At 40.6% G+C, this 22,186-nt stretch overlaps 1 protein-coding gene across 2 annotated transcripts; it reads right to left on the reverse strand.

The window, feature by feature from the left end:
• Positions 1–2,858: 2,858 nt before the first annotated feature.
• LOC308079451 (phenylalanine-4-hydroxylase-like) lies at positions 2,859–21,800 on the reverse strand. Of its 2 annotated transcripts, XM_080420953.1 has the most exons (13): positions 21,666–21,800; positions 19,046–19,165; positions 13,261–13,444; positions 10,065–10,153; positions 9,425–9,492; positions 7,504–7,700; positions 6,920–7,055; positions 6,731–6,800; positions 6,228–6,284; positions 5,661–5,756; positions 4,821–4,954; positions 4,485–4,600; positions 2,859–3,664 (listed from the first exon to the last, which is right to left on the reverse strand). In XM_080420953.1, the coding sequence occupies exons 1-13, from the start codon at positions 21,735–21,737 to the stop codon at positions 3,621–3,623; spliced, it is 1,383 nt and encodes a 460-aa protein (XP_080277079.1). In that variant the 5' UTR covers positions 21,738–21,800; the 3' UTR covers positions 2,859–3,620. The 2 variants fall into 2 exon arrangements, with proteins under 2 accessions (XP_080277079.1, XP_080277080.1); XM_080420954.1 differs by lacking the exon at positions 19,046–19,165 and having other exon boundaries at positions 21,666–21,783.
• Between the last annotated feature and the right edge of the window lie 386 nt (positions 21,801–22,186).

A 22,186-nucleotide genomic window follows, 5' to 3' on the forward strand; every position in this document is an offset into this window, starting at 1 on the left:
AATAATTGACAAATTAGACCCAGCCCAGCCCGTCAGTCATTTTTCTAAAGAAGCCTTATTTCTCATTAAATCTTGGTAATTCGTTAAGAACAGGAGTCATTCTACCCTATTCCAACAGTCTTTATTTTATTTAAAAAACAGCTTGGAGCAAATAGGGCTATATAATTATATACACTGCCCCATAACCATTTTAAAAATGATTATGGTTATTCTATGAAATATATGTTTCATAGAATAACCGTTATCATTTTTGCAATGGAGAAATCACATCCAATGTTACCTTCTACTGGCCGCTGCCTGTGCTCTCATTTGAAGAAATAATCCAACATTTACTTTGAGGTGAAAAAGACATGAAGAAAGCTCTGAAGATCCATTATTTATGTCATGTTATGGTTTAAACTTTAAAGGGGGCTCTCTGCTGCTGCGTCATGACAAGACAGTGATTGATTTGACCTACTTTTGCGTTGCGCTGCCCTGTTGATTAATTATTTGGCATCAGCTGTGTAAGAATATATAACTATTTTAAATGGCTTTCATATACTCTTGGGGATCTGACTAATATGACAAGCTTATTGTGAACACAATAGGCTACAAATTAATATAAAAATGTATTTGGATAAAATAAAAATAAAGAAGGAAAACAAGCCCAATGTGGCTTATAATAATCAGACCAGGCAACAGTGCAGACAGGTAGATAGGCTAGAGCATATATTGGATCGGGATGACGGCTAGCGCAGTCTTCTCTTAAAGGCAATGGCTTCTGGCACGGTGATTGGTTTTATCATTGTAACGCCCAAACCACACCTATGCATAATGTAACGGGTAGCTCAGGTGTTTGGCGGGTGAGGGGGGTGCCATAGAATACCGAATTTTGCGGGGAAACGCCTCTTGCCTAGTCCGAAATCCGTAATTAGTGGTTTGTTCAAATCTCACACAGAATAAAGCCCTTAGGCCCTAGATCAGGAGTCTTCAATGTTTTTCAGGCCAAGGACCCCTTAGCTGAGAGAGTGATGAAGCGGGAACACCCACTACATATTGTATAACATTATGTTGCAGATTAAACCTTTTCATAGATTTCATAGCTTCATAGACTTGTTTGACAACACTATCAGTGTTGGATTCATGTTAATGTGTATTTTCAGACAGTTAACCACCCTCAGTACTTAGAAAACTTGTACTTGTACTTGATGCTCTTTTTTCCCCTACACCAAACCTCTTTGCTGGATATAGCCGATCTACAAGCTCACAGCACCTCGCAGTGTGAGGCGTTTTAAGCTTGTAGATCTGCTATTTTTGGCTAATGTTCCCCTCAGAAAAGGAATTCTAGGGTTCAAGTGGTTAATGTAAAAAAAAGTTCCTATCACACAAACATTTGATGGCCCCCCTGCAGTAACTATGAGGAGTCCCTAGGAGTCCCGGACCCCCTGTTGAAGACCCCTGCCCTAGATTATACAATCACAATGTAAGGTGTATCCAAAACAAGTCATGTTTGGCCTGCTGAATTTGTTCTAAAACCCATTTGTTCTAAAACAAGATTTTTGTCACAAAATGATTTCGATATTTAGCATTGGACTTACTTAGGCTAATGATTAATGTCTAACCGTTAAATAACAAGACCTGATATACAGTAGGCTACCACAGTGGTTTTGAATGACATTTTGGCGTCAGCCTAATGATTTGATTAAAGAGACACAAGAGCAGCAGTCAGTCAGCACCTACTGACATAACATAAACATAACATTCATGCATGTTTTTCTGCAAGTTGTAGGAGAATGATTTTAATCTGTCATTCATCTCTCCACATAAGAGAAGGCTGTATTTTCAGAATAACACACACACACACACACACACACACACACACACACACACACACACACACACACACACACACACACACACACACACACACACACACACACACACACACACACACACACACACACACACACACACATATACATAATGTATATTTTGTATTTACATTTATTTTATAAATAGGGGCAAAACACATATGATACTTTTAGTGACATTTGAAGCCCAATATTTCTACAATTAAATTACTACAAAGCCTGTGGATAGCCAGTCATTTTGGGCATAAACAAGAAATTGAAGGGTAAATTTAGGTCTGATCAAAATCATGTAAGCCTATAGAATAAATTGCCAATTTAAACATTGAGGTGCCCAGTGCCAACAACATGTTTAGGTGCCCATTGACCTGTATCCAGAATATATCCCCCTAAAGAAATATTGTTAAAGATCCGAAGATCCGATTCCTGTTGTGTGGCAGAGCATTGAGCAACAAGAGTCAATCACTCTGATGGTGTCGTAAAAGATATTTGTGTTGTTCAGCAGCAGAATCAAATCAGTTAAAAATAAATGACAATTTTGAATTGAATATTTCTATTAAAAAGAGAATGGCCGTATTTCTATTAAAAAGAGAATGGCCGTTGCACAAATCGAAAATTCAAGAAGATTGACTTAGATTAATAACAATCTTTATTAACTCAATTTTACAAATTGAATTCATTTAGAAACATTATCATGATACAAACTGGAGTAGGCCCTCTGGTGTTCAATAATTAAAAAAATAAATTATATTAAATTCATTTTCAAATAGACTATTCATTAAAGATTTTCATATCAAATAACCCATTATGGAAGTGATCACTACCATTGGCTTTCGCTATGAAACATGTCATTGATTGTCTGCATTCTGGAAATTATGTCAGTTTGAAGTAAACAAAATAAACCTTAAAGCTTTGAGGGTTTGCATGGGCTTAATTTATGCTCCGTCATACGATGGTGTCAGGCGCCGAAAACGGCAGATCTTCAATTGAGGTCAAACATTAAAAGCTGAATACAACAGTAATGGTATTTATTTGTCACATCAATTACAAAACAGTTCATGCATACAAAACATTTAATTTAGCTAAGTGGTATTGCAATGCAGACTAAAGGGAAACAACCTCACTCATACACCAAAGCCCTAGAAAATTGTCCAACTAAAAGTGAAATCCTCAGTGTTAATGTAAACTCTGAGACAGTACATTGGCGGTCCATTTGGTTCCATTTAATAGTACTCTCTCAGAGTTAAATTAACACCCATGGATTTGACATGTAGCCTACTTCTGTTGCCTCATGTTACCATTGAAGCAAATGAGCATATTCTTTTAACCATTGGCTGATGTAGCCGATAGCGCTATCAATGAGCTGCTAAACTTAAAATTGCTTTACTAAAATTGTTGATTATTTGTTTCTACTGATTAAGAAAAATCATCCACATTATGAAGAAAAAAATGATAGAGTAATATTTACAATAAGATATATAAGACAATTTTAGCTATTAGAGGAAAACAAACAGTGGTTATTATTTTTGAATAATAATTTTGCCATAGTGTGTATAGACAACAAAATACTACATTTTGGATTACAGCCACACTGTATTGTCATTATTTTTTCTTGCATAATTGTTATAAATGTAGCATACAAAGGAAAGTAATCGACATGCCTGCTAGTATCTTGAAGAGGGCAACAACCTCATTAACAAATGACAGTTTCTATCAAAGAAATGAGAGATTCTGTATGTGCGCATCAGCTCAAAGATGTGTGTCCACTCTGGCTTACTCCAGTTTCCGCAGGGCATTGCACAAAATTCCCATCTCGCCTGAAACAAAGCACAAAGACATGTTTCAAAGGGGAGGTGCACTAATAGATGGAAGACACTAAATATATATTTACATCTGCAATTCATAATATTTATGTCCTACTTTTATGTCCTACCCGGGTCTTCCACATGAGACCAAATTTCTACCAAAGTTCTTCCAAGACAGACTCCCTGCTTGGCCAGGGGAGCGGAGATATTGTACTTATGAGCTATAGGCAGTACTTGTCAGCCAATCGGTGTCCCACCCTAGCCTGATTATCTGACTGAGGCTAGACACTTAACCCCTAACTGCTCTCTGGACGCTGTATTAATAGTGCCCACTGCTCCTAATAGTTAGGATGTGTAAATGCGGATGACAAATACAATTTCACGTACAATTAAATACATTTGGACTTTATATTCAAATAAAGAACAGATATCGATTAAACTGGAACACACTGTGAAATGTCAAAACCTCCTGCAATTCCAAGGAGCCCAATTCCCTCAAAAACTTTGTACCTACCCTCATATAGACTGGTCCATTCTACTCTTTCATACAGTGTGCTTGCTGCCTTTCCAAACTATGTTTTTAGATGTGCAGTAAGTGACTATCTACATGTTTTGTATTTGTGTTTGAAATGTTAGTGTATTTGTTATACAATACTTGTAACCATTAAGAAATGTACTAACCCTTATTAAGTAGATTAATGAATACATGTAGATTCATCTAACTGGACTTTTCCCACATCAACCTGACCATTGTCATAGTGGTTACTAAAGTTAACACCAAAGAAATACAGCACATGTACAGTAGAGATGCAAGGCTGAACGTGGCACATACTGTTAATGCTGTCAGCCAGGTTTCTAAGCTGTTGGGTGTTATCCAGGACTTCAATGCTTTGGGTGTATGGGTTGTAACGAACAGTGAATGGTCTGGGGATGGTGGCTGCAAATTTCCTGTAGAGAGAGAGTGACATGAATGTGTTAATATGTAATCGAGATGTTTGCTTTAGTTATTAATTAATCACTTAAGCTCTACATACAGTGCTTACGACGAATAGCGGAAAATAACTCACAATGTGTTTCGGGTTGCAACACCTCGCGAGTTTGTACAAGTGCGAGAAGACTGATTTCATATTAAAAAAAAAAAAAGATCACATGCTTGTGTGTAGGCTACCTGACTTTCTCTTTGGCGTCCTCAAAGGTCTCTGCAACAAAGTAAACAGGCTGGAACTCTGTGATTGGATATTTCTGGAGGCTGGTCTTCTCGGGGTCAAAGGGTAGGATTGTTGGCTTGTCTGTCAGGCAATACTGGAAAAAAGAAAAGTAACTAAACAAAACCTTTTTTTAAATCTTTCTTACTGTAATTATAACATTTTATGCAAATTTCTTCTCAATTAATTCTGCGCTCCAATCAGGCCCGACAGTAAACAGGAAGTGCAGTGTGAGTGCTCTGCATGCTGATGTGGCCCGGCGGAGCATACATCCTCAGCTGACAGTGTCTGATGTAACTCTTGACATTAGTGAGATATGAGTTCATGTCGTCTACCCTGTGTGAACCGCTAACCTACTCTCCACCATGCAGGCATGCTGAGCCAGTCTCTGAGTCTCCCCCCCCAGTGACACACTTCACATCCAGGGTGAACCACTAACCCACTGCCTGTCTGACACCATGCATGATGAGCAACTATAGCCCCATTTCTACTTCGTCATACGACGGCGTGGCGTCACTGGCGTGCCAAAAATAGCCGCCGATGTACATTACAAGCTCACAAGTTCTGATCTTGTAGGTCGGCTATCTTCGGCGCACGAAACCGTTGTTACGACAGAGCATGAATTGAGCATTAATTAGTGCAACTAGGCAAATCTGTGAGGTCTACAAGGGGCAAGAAGTATCGACACAGAATGCATAGACAAAAAGTGGCCCAATACCAGTATATCGCTCTTCCTTTATGGAATACATGGTTTCAGCGAACGTGCGACTATACGGTGACTAATATAAACACGGCGATCTCACCTGCAGCTCTCCAAATGATGACAGCAGTCCAGCACCATAGGCCTTTATCTCAGAGCCCTGCTTACACAGGCCAAACTCCACAGTGAACCAGTAGACCTAAAGGGAGATGATGTGAGGATCAATCACAACTTGATTTATACATCGAGCCAGCACCCATGTCGACCACACAGCGTAACCATATGAACCCTAACGTTTTTTTTCGTAAAATAATGGCTTACTTGATCATACTACAGCCTCACACAAAAGTAGCAAAAGTAGCAGATCTACAAGCTTGTAGATCTGCTACTTTTGCTATTCTGGACACAATGAGGTTTCCGACAGAGACAATATAATGTAGGGTTTAAGTGGTTATAGTATAAGTATATACTCATCAGGCTCTTCTCAATCAATGTCATCAGTACGGATAATTTATTGAATTGAATCAATACATTTAGTCTACAGGACAACAATAATAGCTAATTATGCCCAAGTATATGGTTATGTATTACCTAAATAGCTAATATGTGGCTATATTCTATTGACTTGGCTGTAATGTTTGTTGACTTTCGTGTACATGACGTTACTTACAGTTGCCAGTTTCTCAATGTACTCATCAGGTGCACCGAGGGAAGCTAGACCAATTTCCTATATGGAACAGAGCATGGACACAGAATATCACATACAGAGGTATATATACCTGCAGCTGTGTACTGAGAAAGCATCTTAACATCACACTTAACCAATAGAGAGCATGTAAACATAAAGCGGGGTGAAGGTGTTTATTTTCAAATAATGGCATTATATATAATCGCATATCATTATACAACAATATGCCACCAAATCTTGATTTAAAAACGATGTAGAGAGACAGAGTAGCCTAGCTGTATGTTATCAGGAAATAACAGACTTCAGGATGAATTGATCGACCAATTAGAGAGGAGAATTCAACAAAGCTGTGTAATAAATATAGTATAGCATGATTATGATACCGTTTTGTAGATGTTGTGCTGTACCACAACACAGACAGACATTGCAAAACTCTTGAGTCTAGTACATTACATTACATTTAGTACTGTAGTAACTTCAATTACCTGTGAGAACTGGGCAAAGCTGGGGTCAGCAAACAGAGGAACATGTCCCAGGAGTTCATGGCAAATATCCCTGCAAGTGAACAGAGCATCAATGAGTTAATTCAGTCTCCTCATAATCACTCACATAATGTGAGTCACATTATGTCTTTTGTTTTTGCTCCACAGACCGACATGAGACATGACACTCACGGCTCGGGTGTGTACATGGGCTTGGATCCGTGGCGGATGTACTGTGTGGAATGGAAGACACGGAAGGCTAGCCCAGCCAGGAAGTCCCGGGAAGACAGTAGGCCAGCCACAGGGCGCAGCCGGAAGCCTGTGCACGCTACAGTCAAAGGAGGGGACAGAGAAAGAAGGTGAGCGTGCCATATGTGGTGCATTGTGGACGGGGTAGGAAGTAGGGCAACAAGGGATAGGAAGTAGGGCATTTAGACAAGCCTTGCTTCCCACATTCACTGGTATACAGAGGGCACCCCTCCCTCTTTACATCAAAAATGGAGGATGTGACCATTATCTAGATCTCATTCACAGATCGTTATGTAATACCCCCCTTTTTTGCTTACACCAGTGTTTACAAAGTGGGGTCTGGGGAACTCCAGGGGTCCTTGAGGGTATTCCAGGGGGTCCCCAGTTAAGTGATTGATATTTGGAAAACAAATGTCCATTTGGTTCAATCTACTGTATACACTTTCAGAGTTGTGGGGGTCCGTGGCCTAATGCATACCAAACTAGGGGTCCTTCAAAATTAAAAAGTTTGGGAACCACTGGCTTACACTGCAGAAAGCGTGAGATGTCCTCCAACTGGGGGATGTTGTCCTGTCTGTACCCACAGTACTGCTCCAGCAGAGGGAACACGCGGTTGTGTTCACGGCAGGCGTGTGTCGGGTACAGAGTTTTCAGCTCCTTGAACACCGTGCCCCATGTGACCTTCTCTTCTTCTGTGTACTCAACCGAGGGAACAGCCTGGCCACTAGGACAAAGACAGAGACAGGCAATGCTTAATAAAACATATTTTTGATGTATTTCTGCTACTCGTCAGCTTGTTGCAGGTCTCCACGGTACACAAAAGGGTAGCTGGCACCTGACCAAGTGTCGAAATATATAAATATAATAACTGTCACGGGGCAGCCCATGCCCTATACACAAACGTCACACACGTGTCTGTACTTTAGTGCATGTTTCTTAAATATTCTGACTGCATTTCATCACAAGGACTGCAAAGGTGTTAAATGTTTGTTTATTGGAACTGTGGGAAGGCAATTGATTGTTGGTCACCTCACCTGTCTCTCCTCTGCAGTGCTGGCACTCCTCAGTAGATTGGAGGGTGCCAAGTACTGTAGAGGAGGAGGGGTGTTGGTCTGTCTGTATTCAAGAGCAATATTATTTTTGTGGTCTTTTGAAAATAGTGGTGTGCAAAATGTGACGTATGTTATGTTGTACAACGTCCATTTAAATGTTTATATCAGTCATAGGCTATGGGAACGTGTAGCTGTGTTAATTGACTGTTAATTGATTTCTTGCCATGTGGTAGGATCCACTCCATATAATACGGAGGCCGCAGGGGCATTGAATTAGTTGAACTTGAAGTGAAAAGCTGTAGACACCTATGGGGAAAGTTGCCAGGGCCCTTGTGTAAGGGTGTCGCCTGTTTAAACAGTTTCTTAGTTTCTTAGGTTGTTTTCTTTAGTTTATCTTCGAGTGTCATTTTCATTTTCTATATTTTGGAAAGTCTTATTTAGATTTTTGTTATTCAAGGCCTTCACTGTTACTTAAGCTGCACTGGACTGTTGATGGAAGGTATTTTGGGGTAAAATAAAAATCCCAAACTTGCATCTCTGGACCTTAGCAAATCGGTCAACTTTACAATAACAATTTCAGAGTGAGAATGAGTTGTCTACTCTGTAGTCTGTACAAATACATAACAGAGTTAGCCAAATGGGACTGCATGCACATGTACGTGCAAGAATGCATGTACAGACACACGCAGGAGGGAGATGGCAGCGGGCAGTTCATGGCATTAATTGTCACTATCCTACAGTTATGTACACGTGTGCCTCCTTGGTGGGCGTTTCGTTGGGCTTGGTGCTCTTTGTTGTGCCCATGAATAATACATCAGAATTACGCTCCCAACACGGGGCCTTCAAATCAACCACTGCACCCCTATAATTTGTCCCCCATTTAGTTTGAACTCTAGATTTCAATAGAAGGCAAAGCGTGGAAAGAATCGGAAGTGAAGAACCGGCACACATTCTCACACGGTACAGTACCATAAGAAAAAGGTTTCAGGCCACTGGGCTACGAATGGGCTACGAATGGCCCCTGTGGCCTTCGAATAAATACAGTACCATGTGAGAAAGTTAAAGTTCAATTGCAGTTAAAAGTTAAATTAATTAAATTAACCCTAGGGTAGGTACCCTCACAAAAACGAGCAGTAATCCTGGTAAGCCTGATGGAGGGGAAAGGAACTGGTTGGAATAACGTGTTCCTTCCCCCCTGTTCGGGTGATAAGAAGGCTTGTTAGCTCGGCTCTGGGCTCTCCCTAGGCTGGCAGAGGGAGTGTAGCGCCCAGGATTACTTAGACAATTGGCACTGGGTGAAAAAAAAATGGGGTTGCAAAATCGTGGGATAAAAAATGTAAGAAAAACAAAAAAGTTAAATGAACTTTGAGGATGAGACATCTAAAAGGGGAATTACTGTCTGTAGTTGAAGGCGATGTCAGCAAACTCCTTCCTGCGGGCTCTATACACTGGATCTATGAAGCCCTGAGCACAAACACAAAAGAAAGCCATGTTAGATCTTATGACCAGTATTTAGTTGCTCATAAGTAAATCAAAGCGTGGACAACCTCTGCTGAGGCTAAACCCCATAACAGCATTATGCTCTCCCTCTTTAATAACAGCACCCAAATACATATTCAAATGAAGCCTTTGTAGAGTGTTTTTCCCGGGTTTATGATGAATACATTTTGCTTTAATGGCGGTGGCAAAAGAGAGCAATTATCTATAATTATAGGGGCTCATTTAAAGCAATGATGATTTGTGGGCCTGGATATCGTTTCCATTAGAATGGATTGATAAGCAGAGTGGGCCCTGTCATCTCCACAGGTCTTTCATGTGTGAGTGGACTCACAAGAAAACACGTGAATACAGCCAAAAACACATGCACACACAACACATACAACACACAAGGGGCAGGATGACACACGGTAAAATCCTCAGTGTTCATTTATCAATTTGTTGCCCAGACGGGTCCATTTGGTTCCATTTGGAAACGCTCTGTGTTATATGAACATAAGGGTCACTACAAACAGACAGTGAGGGGTGAGTGTCCTTACAGGGTGATCAGAGTCCAGCTCGGAGCCATAACTCAGAATCTGGTTGGCAAAGCGATCCAGATCCTGGATGTCGTTGGGAAACCACGGCACTGAGGAGCAAACAATAAATCACGTCAGCATTGCATCATTAAAAAACATTTTTGAAAAAAAATAAGCTTCTCTTAGATCAGGTAAATCAACTTAACCCATTAAGACCTGAGGCGATTCTTAAAAATGTTTTCTAAATCCTAACAGTTTTTTGAAAAAAAACAACAAAAAAAATTCTAGATTTTTCAAAAATAGCAGATCTACAAGCTCATAGCGGTGCCGCGCTATGAGCTTGTATATCTGCTATTTTTGAATAGACAAAGAAATCTAAAGTGACACAGATGCGTTCCAGGTCTTAATTAAGATGAGTAAAAAATAAATCCATCTTAAAGCTGCACATCCTACGCAGGATTCAACCTGGGCCTCTCGCATGAGACCCACATTTCTACCTCTCATCCAAAGGCAATACCCACTTGCCCAGGGGTGATATTGAACTTATAAGCTTCAAGCCATACTTGTCAACCAGTAGGTGTATGCGGCACCGACCACTGCAGACGCTAGTTACATTATATCAACAAACACTAGACCATACCCGTAGGGGGATATGAGCACCCAAGCCCCGGTGAAGGGCGCAGGCGAAAGTACAGACCTTGCTAATTGTTTCTCGCGCGAAACCCGCGAAACCTGGCATCGTCATCTCCCATTGTTTGACACATAATGGCTAATAAAAAGCTGAGATTTGATTAAATTGAGAAACGGGCTTTGCAGTTAAGTTCAGATGGTAATGGGCAATGGCTGTGTGCAAAATCAGATCAAGTGCTCCAGCCAGTGAGGAGAAACGGGCACACACCGAGACACCACCGAGACACCACCAAGGCCACAGAGGTTACTATACTGTACCATACAAACTGGTTAAAATAACTAAATGCATTCATTTAAATAAATGTAATCAACAAAAACTGTCCAACCCGCCAGTATAATTACCAGCAACAATAACATTGCTTATAAAGAGTGAGTGACACTAGTGGCGCAGTTTATCAATGTGAGAAATTAAAATAAGTATATGTAATATAACTGGTAAACTATAGTATAACCTACTGTATAGTGTACGCAGTAAAATCCTGAGTGTTAATTTAACCCTGAGATTTAACTGAGTAGATGGGGTTTGAGGGGTTTGAGATTTATTAATAAAAGATTGACATTAATATGGACGCAACCTTAAAATGTCTTTCATTGATTTGTTTGGTTGTCCGCTTATCTCTGCCGTGGTGCCCCCTGACTTCTTTGTGTTAACGTACAGTAATAATTCAACACTAATGGAAACAAGTGTAGTACAAATTAATATTGATGTGGATCATCTCGTGGGGGTTTGCCTACAGGGGCCTTTGTGCCCGGAGAGGAAGATGAGACATTTTGACAGTGAGCAGAACAGTGAGTTGGGGTCATCTGTTCCCTCATGTGGATTTATGACGCTCAAAAACACTGGGGCGCAATCATTCGTCTACATTTGAGCCGTGTGGTCCAGCCCGAGGCCTGAGGGAACAAATATGCTCCTCCACAAACAGGCCATCTCCATAACAGGACATAAATATCTCCTCGTCCACTTGACCCTGACGGCAAGACCACATTGGCAACACTGAGGTCAAAGGACGTTCCTTGGTGGCCCTGTCTGTCTCAGCTGGCCATGACCTTGGTAGTGTCTCTTCACCAGTCTTAAGTCTGTCACAGTGAGGGGGCTGTTCTGCAGGGGGTGGAACTGGGACACAGGGTTCCTCTGTTCCTGACAGGCCTGTTGGTCCTCAGTAACTAAACTAATGTCATTCTGGAAACAACTAATAAAGGGTCTGGCCAGACCATCAGTCTCAGCGGCGACGCTGGCTGTCCATTACGCTGTCTGGCTGGGCAAAATCATAAAACACCAAACATTCAGTTCATTTGATAAATTAACTGTCTCCCATATTTGTTACAGCGGGTAAACAGATATAAAAAATGGGCACTGGCCACTTGGGCCTCCAAGACAATGAATGTTGTGACCAATATCAATAATTTGAATCATAATTCTAGAAACATGTTTTACATAATAGAATGAACAAGCATGTCATGATTGAAGATTGTTGGTCCCACTGACCAACCACCATCTTCATTAGGCCTTCATGCAATGGTCAATGATCTTCTTAGTTATTATTCTATTAATTACAATAGAATAGAATCAAGAAGCATTTTTTTTATATAAAATAAAATAATAATAATTACATATAGTTAGTTAGTTAGTTAATTATTTACATATCAACGAATCAGCATGAAACATTTTCCAATTTTGTGGCCAGAGCCATCGGCCAATGGGCTATACAGTATCAACACCTACAAATGTTTGCAATGACTTAGAATCTTAAATGAAACAATACAAAATATTTCACATTTCACCAATTTTGAGATGATCCTAAAACATTTGTGTAATAAGCCATTTTAGGCATTCTTATCAGTGGTGGAAAGTAACTAAGTACATTTACTCAAGTACAGTACTTAAGTACAGTTTTGTGGTATTTTTTACTTTACTGGAGTATTTCCAATTTCCTGTACTTTTACTTCTACTCCACTACATCTCAGAGGCAGATATTGTACTTTTATTCCACTACAATTATTTGAAAACTTTAGTTACTAGTTACTTTGTAGATCCTTGTTATTATTACAAAACATGCATTAACCAATTCATCCCTATATATTATGGCTATTTGAAAATAGCCGATCTACAAGCTCACAATGAGTTCCTTTTCTAAAGATTATACATTTTGAACACTTGTGAAATGGGACATTCTACATAATGAGTACTTTTCCTTTTGGTACTTTAAGTACATTTTGAATACTTTTATACTTTTACTCAAGTACATTTTGCATACAGGACCTTTTCTTGTAACAGAGTATTTTTACATTGTGGTATTGATAATTTTACTTAAGTAAAAAATGTGAGTACTTCGTCCACCACTGATTCTTATACACAGACATTCACACACACGCACGCACACACACACACACACACACACACACACACACACACACACACACACACACACACACACACACACACACACACACACACACACACACACACACACACACACACACACACACACACACACACACACACACACACACACACACACACACACACCTGTGTCCTTCTGCTTGTTGCGTGTGAGCTCGTGTACAGTCCCAGTGATTTGTGTGCGCAGGCCACTGATGACATCATCCATAATCCCGGAGCAGTTGGAGTCCAGGCTGATGAAGAACTCAAACTCCTCTTTGTTCTTCCGTGATTGACGGGACTCGATGTGCGTCAAGTTGACGCCCTTCTCCTGAAATCCACCAAACCAGACAAGATGACAGGACTGTAAGTCATGAGTAGCTCTGCATGGAGGTGTGAGGGGGGGGGTCCCAGATAACAGTGAAGTGACAATTTAAGGACTTTTAAGACCTTTTTAATACCTAAAAAAAAAGACCATTAGTGCATCAAGAGTAATCAACAAACTACCGGTATACTATAAGAACTGGTCAAACATTGGCCAAATTGTCAAATAAGGAAGAGGCGAACATTTTGAAAATAGACGATCTACAAGTGTGAGCTGGTAGATCGGCTATTTTCACAATATTTATCTGTGGAACCGAGTCAAACTAAATGCCTCAACTCCTATACATTCCAAGTGCTTGAAGTTGTCATGGTGGGGGGTCCCCAGTTCAAATATGATTTTTTGGGGGGGTCACAGCCTGAAAAGGTTCAGAACCACTGCTCTAGTCTTTATTACTAACCCAAGAGGGAAATAACATCAACAAATCTGTATTATACAGTAGCTATATGTAGAGAGATAGATAGATATAAAACACATTTGTTTTATTTAGAATGTGAATCAGCATTTCATCTGTATAATCCATTTACATATAGTGATATGATACTGATTGAAAACATTTCAAGCATTTAAAAAATTAAAATAATCTATTTTGTAAAAAAAAAAAACACTTTCAGTTGTTGGAAGATCAGCAATATAAGAATTGTCCTTGTTTGACCACTAGAGGACGATGTATGCTTATTTAAGCACTGGCAGACGATGTGGAGGCCACCATGCCCTGGGGTCAGAGCTGCTAGAACGCTCTCTCAGTTAATTGATGGTGCGGGTCAGCCAGAATATACTTGTACTGTAAAGGGATTCAGAACATCTTGGAGCGGTTTAGAAATATCTGCAAAACTTCCAAATAAATCATCCTGTCAACATTTACGTATTTCTCATTCAGGAACATGAACACAAAACCGTGGGGATGTTTTCCAGATTTCTTTGCTTTGGACATGATTCTGCAGTTTTACACGTGCATGCTTTCTTCATGTTGCACGCTATAGCTGACAGGCGCTGACTGGTGCCAGAAAGGCATGGTCATCTTTAATGACTAATTATGATCAAAAATGTGTTTTTGTTTATGTAACTTTTGGGGAGGGAGAGGGAGTTCAGTATTCTCTCCCTACCATAGGCCAAACAGAGAGGCGGGCCTGACGGCTGCAGACTCCATCCCTTTCCTTGCTTTTTCTCCATCTGGTTCCCATTCCACCAACTATGGCTCTGTGGGGGCCACATTGGGTCTGCTTTCACCCCCATATATTTAAATGTGCCCCAAGCCCCACCCCCACCCCCACCCCCCACAGTACAGTTGGCATCCCTTTGCCATTCTATCACGTGTTGTGCTATTATCTGTTCAGTGTCAGTGAGTTTGCAGTTTTGTTGCATTACCGTGAATGCTACACTATTTCGGCATTGAATGTACTTTGAATGAGAGAGCACGATCAGCAGAAAAACTGCAGAAACCTGGTGCTTTGAAACCTACAAGGAATAGAGGACCGATGATGAAGTCATGCAAAGTTTCTTGTACAGTAACATCGGAGGTCTCTGTTATAACGGTGGTTTCAGTTCTAGAACAGAAGACGCATTTCACTCTCCTCATAACATTGATAATATTTAGTGTTTATTAGGTCGTACGTAGGGAGGTAATTGCAACACCTGGGATAAGAATCTCCCGCATGGGAGATCAAACATCGACCCGCTCATCTAAGGGGATACCCGCTTGGCTGGGTTATGAAACCACATCCAACCCACTGAAGATGTACTGGTTATATTGTATTGAGATACTCTACCATGAAGTTTGGTTAAAACAAACAAAAATATTCATTAAAATAATCACAAATTTGCACAAGGTTTTACATACATTACTATTGAATGACCCAGATAGCAGTATGATTAGCTATTGCATTTAATTCTTTGTGGTATGCTGTTTATTGTAGAGACTGTAAGTCCTAAAGACTAAAGTAAATTCAGAAGCAAAACATATACGTGATTTAAACGTGCACAAGCCCATTTAACTATACCAGTGGTTTGCAAAGTGGGGTCCGGGGACCGCAAGGGGTCCTTAAGGGGGAGTTGCTATTCGAAAAATAGCCGATCTACAAGCTCACAACACTCAAACATTTCGGCTGAGGCTAATACAGTACATATCAATTTGGGGACCCTTGATATGAAAATAGTGAAAATAGCAGATCTACAAGCTCACAATGCGTTGCGTTGTGAGCTTGTAAAGCCGCTATTTTCACTATTTTCTGGAAAATCTTTGATTCGTTTTGGGGGAATTATTATCATTAATTATTCTTTTCAGTACATTGATAGTAAAAAAAAATGCACTCTGTGTTTGTACTTTTGAATACTGAGTAATATTTGACCAGGAGTATCTATACTTTGTCTCAAGAACTAGAGTTGAGTACTTAGTCCACCACTGGTCATGATACGCTCGTAGAAGGTATAGGAACCCACCCCTCACATGACGACCACACTGCCACATCACATGCACTTGAGCTCCAGAGTGGCTCTGAACTGTATAGTGGTTATAGAATGTTAGGCTGTGAGTGACCTTGTGTGACCCCTTGAATCACAAATACCTAGATTATGCATTCTTTCTAACTAGGATCAAATCCATCACTTCAGCGTGAAATCGTGTTCCTTTTTTTTCTCACATCAATTCTGGTATTCAAAATTGGACGCAAATCCAAATGCATCTTTTCTGGAAACAACAAAAACGACGGAGCTTGTACATAACATGAATTTCACCCACTGTTTTACACCAGTGTTGATTTAGTCGACTAAAACTATGACGAAAATTGTTCGTCGACTACCTTTTTTCACTGACAAAACTAAATAAAAACTAAGCTATGATGACTAAAACTATGAATAAATATATTGACAATTTCGTCAACAAATAAAAACTGGACTAAAATGTTAGTGAGGGACGAGTGGAGAAGAGATCCAGTAGAACTAAAAGACAAGTCATTTTATGTTTGGTTGCGCTCGGGTGTTGTGCTCTGAAAATAGCAGATCTACAAGCTCACAACGCGTCGCGCTGCAACGCATTGTGAGCTTGTAGATCGTCTATTTTCAGCATGCAAACACGTGTGAAATCAGCCATTACGACGCCATCAAGGCACCGCCAACATACATTATAGTCGACTAAATCAACTGTAGATTTAGTCGACCATAATCTTAGGATATTTAGTCGACTAAAACTAGACAAAATCTAAAACATTTCAGATGACTAAAATATGACTAAAACTAAATGGAATGTCAAAAGACTATGACTAAAACGAGAAAAAGAATTGCTGTCAAAATCAACACTGTTTCACCTGTAAACCTGCGATGTGACAATAAAAGTGATCCTGGTTCTGGTTCTGAAACGGTTGCAATCGTCGGTCACATCATCGTCCTGTGTGTGTGAGAGATTCATAGGGCCTAGAAATCTATGCTATACAGTCTATAAATCTTTGGGGGGGGGGGGGGGGAGAGGGGTGTGCTAATGGGTTTTGAGGCTAGATTATATGTTTTATTATAGTAAAGTGGGAGAGGGGAGCAGATCGTGACTGGGCAGAAAGTGAGAGGGGGTAGGAGGCGGGGGTGGAGCAGGGGGGTGGATCGGAGGAGAGAGAGCTCATAGGTTCAGAGATGTTTACCACCACAACTGGAGAGCAGTATTTAGATACTTGGTATTGATTAAAGCCATCCTCCCACATCTCCAACCCCCCCCCCCCCCCCCCCCATAAAAAAGTTTCATAACGGCTAAGTTGGGGGAAAAAAAGGTTCTTTCCTGAACATCTTGTTACATTTGACTGTATATCTTTGTTTGTCTGTTTGTTTGTCAAAATGTGTAACAATTCCACTGTTCCACATGTTTTTTTCCTTGCAGGGACATCAAACTCGAACTTTGATATCGCTGCTGTTTTTGAAGGCTAAATGCCAGTGTTGACTGCATGCAGCGCTGCACGTAGTCAGGTAAAGTAAATAAAAAACAATACAAAACAAAAAAACACTGTGTACCCTGGCTGCCTTTTTTGTTGGCAATTTGGCAAATCACAAATGGACAATGACTCCCCTGCCAGAAACACAGGGGGATATGACCGGCGATATGCAGCCCAATGTTTGATCATTCACATGGAATAGCAGACCTGGCTGTGCCAGAGAATCAAAGAGACGCCTGCCGTCTGTGCAAGTGGCCCACAGATAGGCTACATACGAAAGATAAGGATGTCATCGCAAGCTCACACTGCGTTATGACACTTTAAACAAAGGGGTCAACATTTTCATATCGAGGGCCCCCAAATTGATATGTATTGACCTCGGACGAAAATTGTTGTGAGCTTGTAGATCGGCTATTTTCGAATAGCAACTCCCCCTTAAGGACCCCTTGCGGTCCCCGGACCCCACTTTGAAAACCGCTGGTATAGTTAAATGGGCTTGTGCATGTTAAAATCACCTCTATGTGTTTTGCTTCTGAATTTACTTTAGTCTTTAGGACTTAAATGTCTCTACAGTAAACAGCATACCACAAAGAATTAAATGCAATAGCTAATCATATTGCTATCTGGGTCATTCCCTCGTAATGTATGTAAAACCTTGTGCAAATGGTCATCCGTAAACATTATGTGAAAAGCCTTTGTTCCCATTTTGTATTTCATATGATGTACACAGTACTTTGATGTACTGTACTACTTGGTGGTTAACCACTTAAACCCCATACTCTGGACATGTCATGTCTTCATTAAAGAATATATTATCTACAGTTTTTCTTTATCATATAACACATGTCTGCCACTGTCTTTAGATGAGCTCACTCTGTTTTACAGTTTCAGCCTGTACTTATTCTCTTTCGCTACAATCGCTTTGCCGATTGTAGCTGTTAAAGTAGTGGGATCCCTATCTTTGTCAAAAATAGCCAATCAACAGCCTTGTGAGCTTGTATGTTCACCTATCACCGATCACCTATTTTCGCCAAATGTTTGTTAATGTTATTAAAAGTTGTTGATGCAACAACATTAATAATATGTTGGGAAATTCATGTAAAGTAATCGTTACTGAAAACCTTTTTTCAATATTGCTTGCTCATTTACTGTCTGGCTACAAGTCCTTGACCATCCCAGAAGGATTCCCAGTGGCATATCACCTGAGACTAAACCAGACCAGGCTGCCATATGCAATGCGTTACATAGTTTGCATGGTCTGGGGGTGAGGGGCAATGAGAAGCCTTAGCTGTCACTTTCAGCGGGGTGCTGCTGACAAATGGCAGGTAGTGAACTTCCCGTATGTAAGACATTAGCAGCACTGACAAGTGGCTAATGATAAATATGTTCCAGGGAAACAAGAGTTGTGAGAATCTTCATTTACTTTTTTCTTTCTTTCTTTTTTTTTTACAAAGAAAAGTTCTGAAAATAACAAAATGGAAGAGGTGGTGAAGTGGTATGCCCAGTTATGGTGATTTTGTGTGTGTGTGTGTGTGTGTGTGTGTGTGTGTGTGTGTGTGTGTGTGTGTGTGTGTGTGTGTGTGTGTGTGTTAAGGGTGATGTAACGATCACATAATCGCGTGTGTGTCGGGGGGGGTACCTCAAAGAGCCTAAGCGCCTTGGCCAGGGCTCCGACCTCCTCTTTCAGGGTGAAGATGCAGGACAGAACTCCTGACTTGGTGTCAGTCTCCTCCTCCAGGTACATGGAGCCCCTTCTCTTCTGCAGCACAGGAACAAAACAGATGTGAGTGCAGTTAGCTAGAACACGGTGTACACCGTTAAAGGTTTCATGACGTTCGGTTTTACCACACATTAAAAGTCTTTGTCATGGTCCTTCAAACGTGTATAGAAAGTTTTAACAAAAAATTCCACTCCATTGATCCATGGCAGGTGTTTTTCTCTCACATTTCTAAAGCCTTTTCAACTGTAATGAAAAAAGAAATCTTTGCCTGCGGGTGTCGCTAGTGAGGGATTTTGCCTGTCAATCATCACCTCTGCTCCGCCCCCCCCCCCCAAAGGAAAGGATAGGGGAGGGGAGGGGCGAGGAGGAGAGTGGGTGGGATTAATCGGCTGTGACCTCACTGCCGAAGGGCCAAGCTCAGATTACTTTTCAGCCTAATTATTCAGAAAACCCCAGACCACAGAAAATCCACTGAATGTTCAAAGTTCAGATTTTTTGGGTGTAATTGAGGTCATAAAACCCCCAAAAAAACATAAAAAATAAAAAAAGTGAAAATGAATGTCATAGAACCTTTAAGATAGATTTTTCAGTGCTTCTTTGTTTTCTTTTTTTTGCAAAAATAGTTATTTAAATAAACAGCTGAGTGGGTAGCGAGGCCTTCTTGGAATTGGAAGGTCACTTTGACCCTTGGCTCGCCCAGTTTATGTCTCAAAGTTACCTTCACCCCGAGCATGACACTGAACCCCAACAGCTCCCCCTGAGCACTCGTCTAAGCTATCTGAGCAGCCAGCTGCTGGGTGAATGCATAAAAGTAATGTCCTCCCCCCCTGGGATCAGTAAATACTCCCTACTCCAAAAATAAAAATAAAAACATATAATAAACAAGCAAGCAAGCAAGCAAGCAGGGGGTTGGGGGATGCAGTACCCTGCCAATGAAATGTTGTTGACTCCCTGCCAAAGTATGTATTTTCAATAGAGCAGCTCATACCCTGAAGGTCCACAATAATGCACTGTTTATTAAAAGTGCAGTCCTGAGCTGTTTGTATATATCTCTTTAGCTATCTCGCTATTTCTTTTTCAGCTCACCGCCATGAACTCAAACACCTGTTCACTCCTCACCAGGCCATTCCATATACCCTATACCAGGGGTCTTCAATGTTTTTCAGTCCAATGACCCCTTATGTGAGAGAGAGATGAAGCAGGGACCCCCCCCCCCCCAATTTACAATGGCTCTGTACTTGGTCTACTCTTTTTCTCTCTACACCAAACCTCTTCGCCGAAAATAACAGATCGACAAGATCTGCTATTTTCGGCAAATGCTCCCCCCAGAATAGGGATGCGAGGGTTCAAGTGGTTAATGTAACATAAAAAGAATTAAAAGTTCCTATCACACAAAGATTTAGCGCCCACCCTTCAGTATCTCCCGCGGACCCCCTAGGCCCTTAGGCCCAACAGGACCCCCCTGTTGAAGACCCCTGCCCTATACAGTATGTCAATAAGAGACCTACAGTCCTTAAAAATCACTGGACCTGGGTCATCAGCCAAGGGGGGTTTAAATCAACTTTGTTACAACACTGGAAAATCCTGAGTGTAACTCTAACTCTGAGAGTGTACAAATGGAACCATTTTGCGTGCTCTCAGAGTTACACACTCAGGATATTACTGGGCATTCTGGCAGTGATCCTGTTGGATCGCTACCTTTGATCCCGTGACTGTGTTTATTTATGTGCATGTCAGCGTCCTCATGTGTGCACACAGATCATCTGCGGTGTGTTGATGTGTGTGTGTGTGTGTGTGCACGCACACATAAGTAACTGCGTTGGAATGTGTGAATTTAGAACCCATGACATTCATGTTGCCCTCGCACCCTTAACCTTTTGTCTCTAAGCTGCGCTGGTGACCTCTCACCTTCATATGAGTGCTTTTATTTATTTATTGTTTTGTTTCATTTTTTTTCTTTCAAAAATGTGATTGAACAGAAAAGTATCTTTCTTCAATATGCACAAATATCTGGGAGCATATCTCAAAGGAAACAATAATGTATTCCTTCTCAGCTGTATACGTCTCCCATGCAGTTTGTGTAGGGCATGGTAATATTATCCTTGTCCATAGTCAGTATTATGACTTCACAACACATTGTTTATATAATTGTATTACATATATCAAAATATCTATATTTAAATTACCAAGATTTATTTTCTTTCTCTTTTAACACTTCACTGCTTTTGTCTTCTGATGACAATGTAGAATATTCTAGTAAGTGTCAAACACAATGATCATGGTTGCTATTCTGATTTCACAAAATAAAGTATGATCTGAACACACAGGTGAATGAATTCAATTGAATTCAATTGAATATACAGGACCCCAATGGAAACAAGCCATAGTTGCAAAGTGTTTTATCAATGAAGGTAATGTCAATGACTTAAGTTTGAATCCATTCAGCATATCCACAAAATAAGCATAATTTTTTTCACAATGGTGCAATATCTAAATCGTTTTATTAATAGGTCTGGCAATAGAATAAATAAATATTTACCCTTCCCCCCTCTGTCTCTGCATCATGCAGGTGCTGATGGTCTCCGTTGATCTTCTTGTATGCTGCGTCCATCCTCTGGTGTGTTCTGCTGCTGCACAGGTACACAGATCTATTGATGCTGAACACTGGGCTACACTTTGTTTGTCCAGCCCTGGTTAAAGCTCAGCAATTTAAAGTTGTGCCACGTGACACCACACCCCCTCAGCATCGGTATGTGATGTCACGCGACCGGTTGTTGTGAAACAGAACCATATTGGCACATCTGGTTCTGATTGACCCAGCCTGGGTGTATGTAAGCGGTGGTGTAAAGTAACTAAGTACATCTACTCAAGTACTGTACTTATGTATACTTTTGAGGTAGGCTGCTTTTACTTTTACTGGAGTGTTTCCAATTTTCAATAATTTTACTTTATACTCCATTACATCTCAGAACCAAATATTGTGCTTTAACTGCTCCACTACATTTATGTGAAAACTTTGATTTGATTTGGATTATTATTACATAACATGCATTAACACCA

Source organism: Gymnoscopelus braueri (assembly GCF_963280865.1).
Source record: "Gymnoscopelus braueri genome assembly, chromosome: 23".
In the NCBI taxonomy this organism is placed as follows: domain Eukaryota; kingdom Metazoa; phylum Chordata; class Actinopteri; order Myctophiformes; family Myctophidae; genus Gymnoscopelus; species Gymnoscopelus braueri.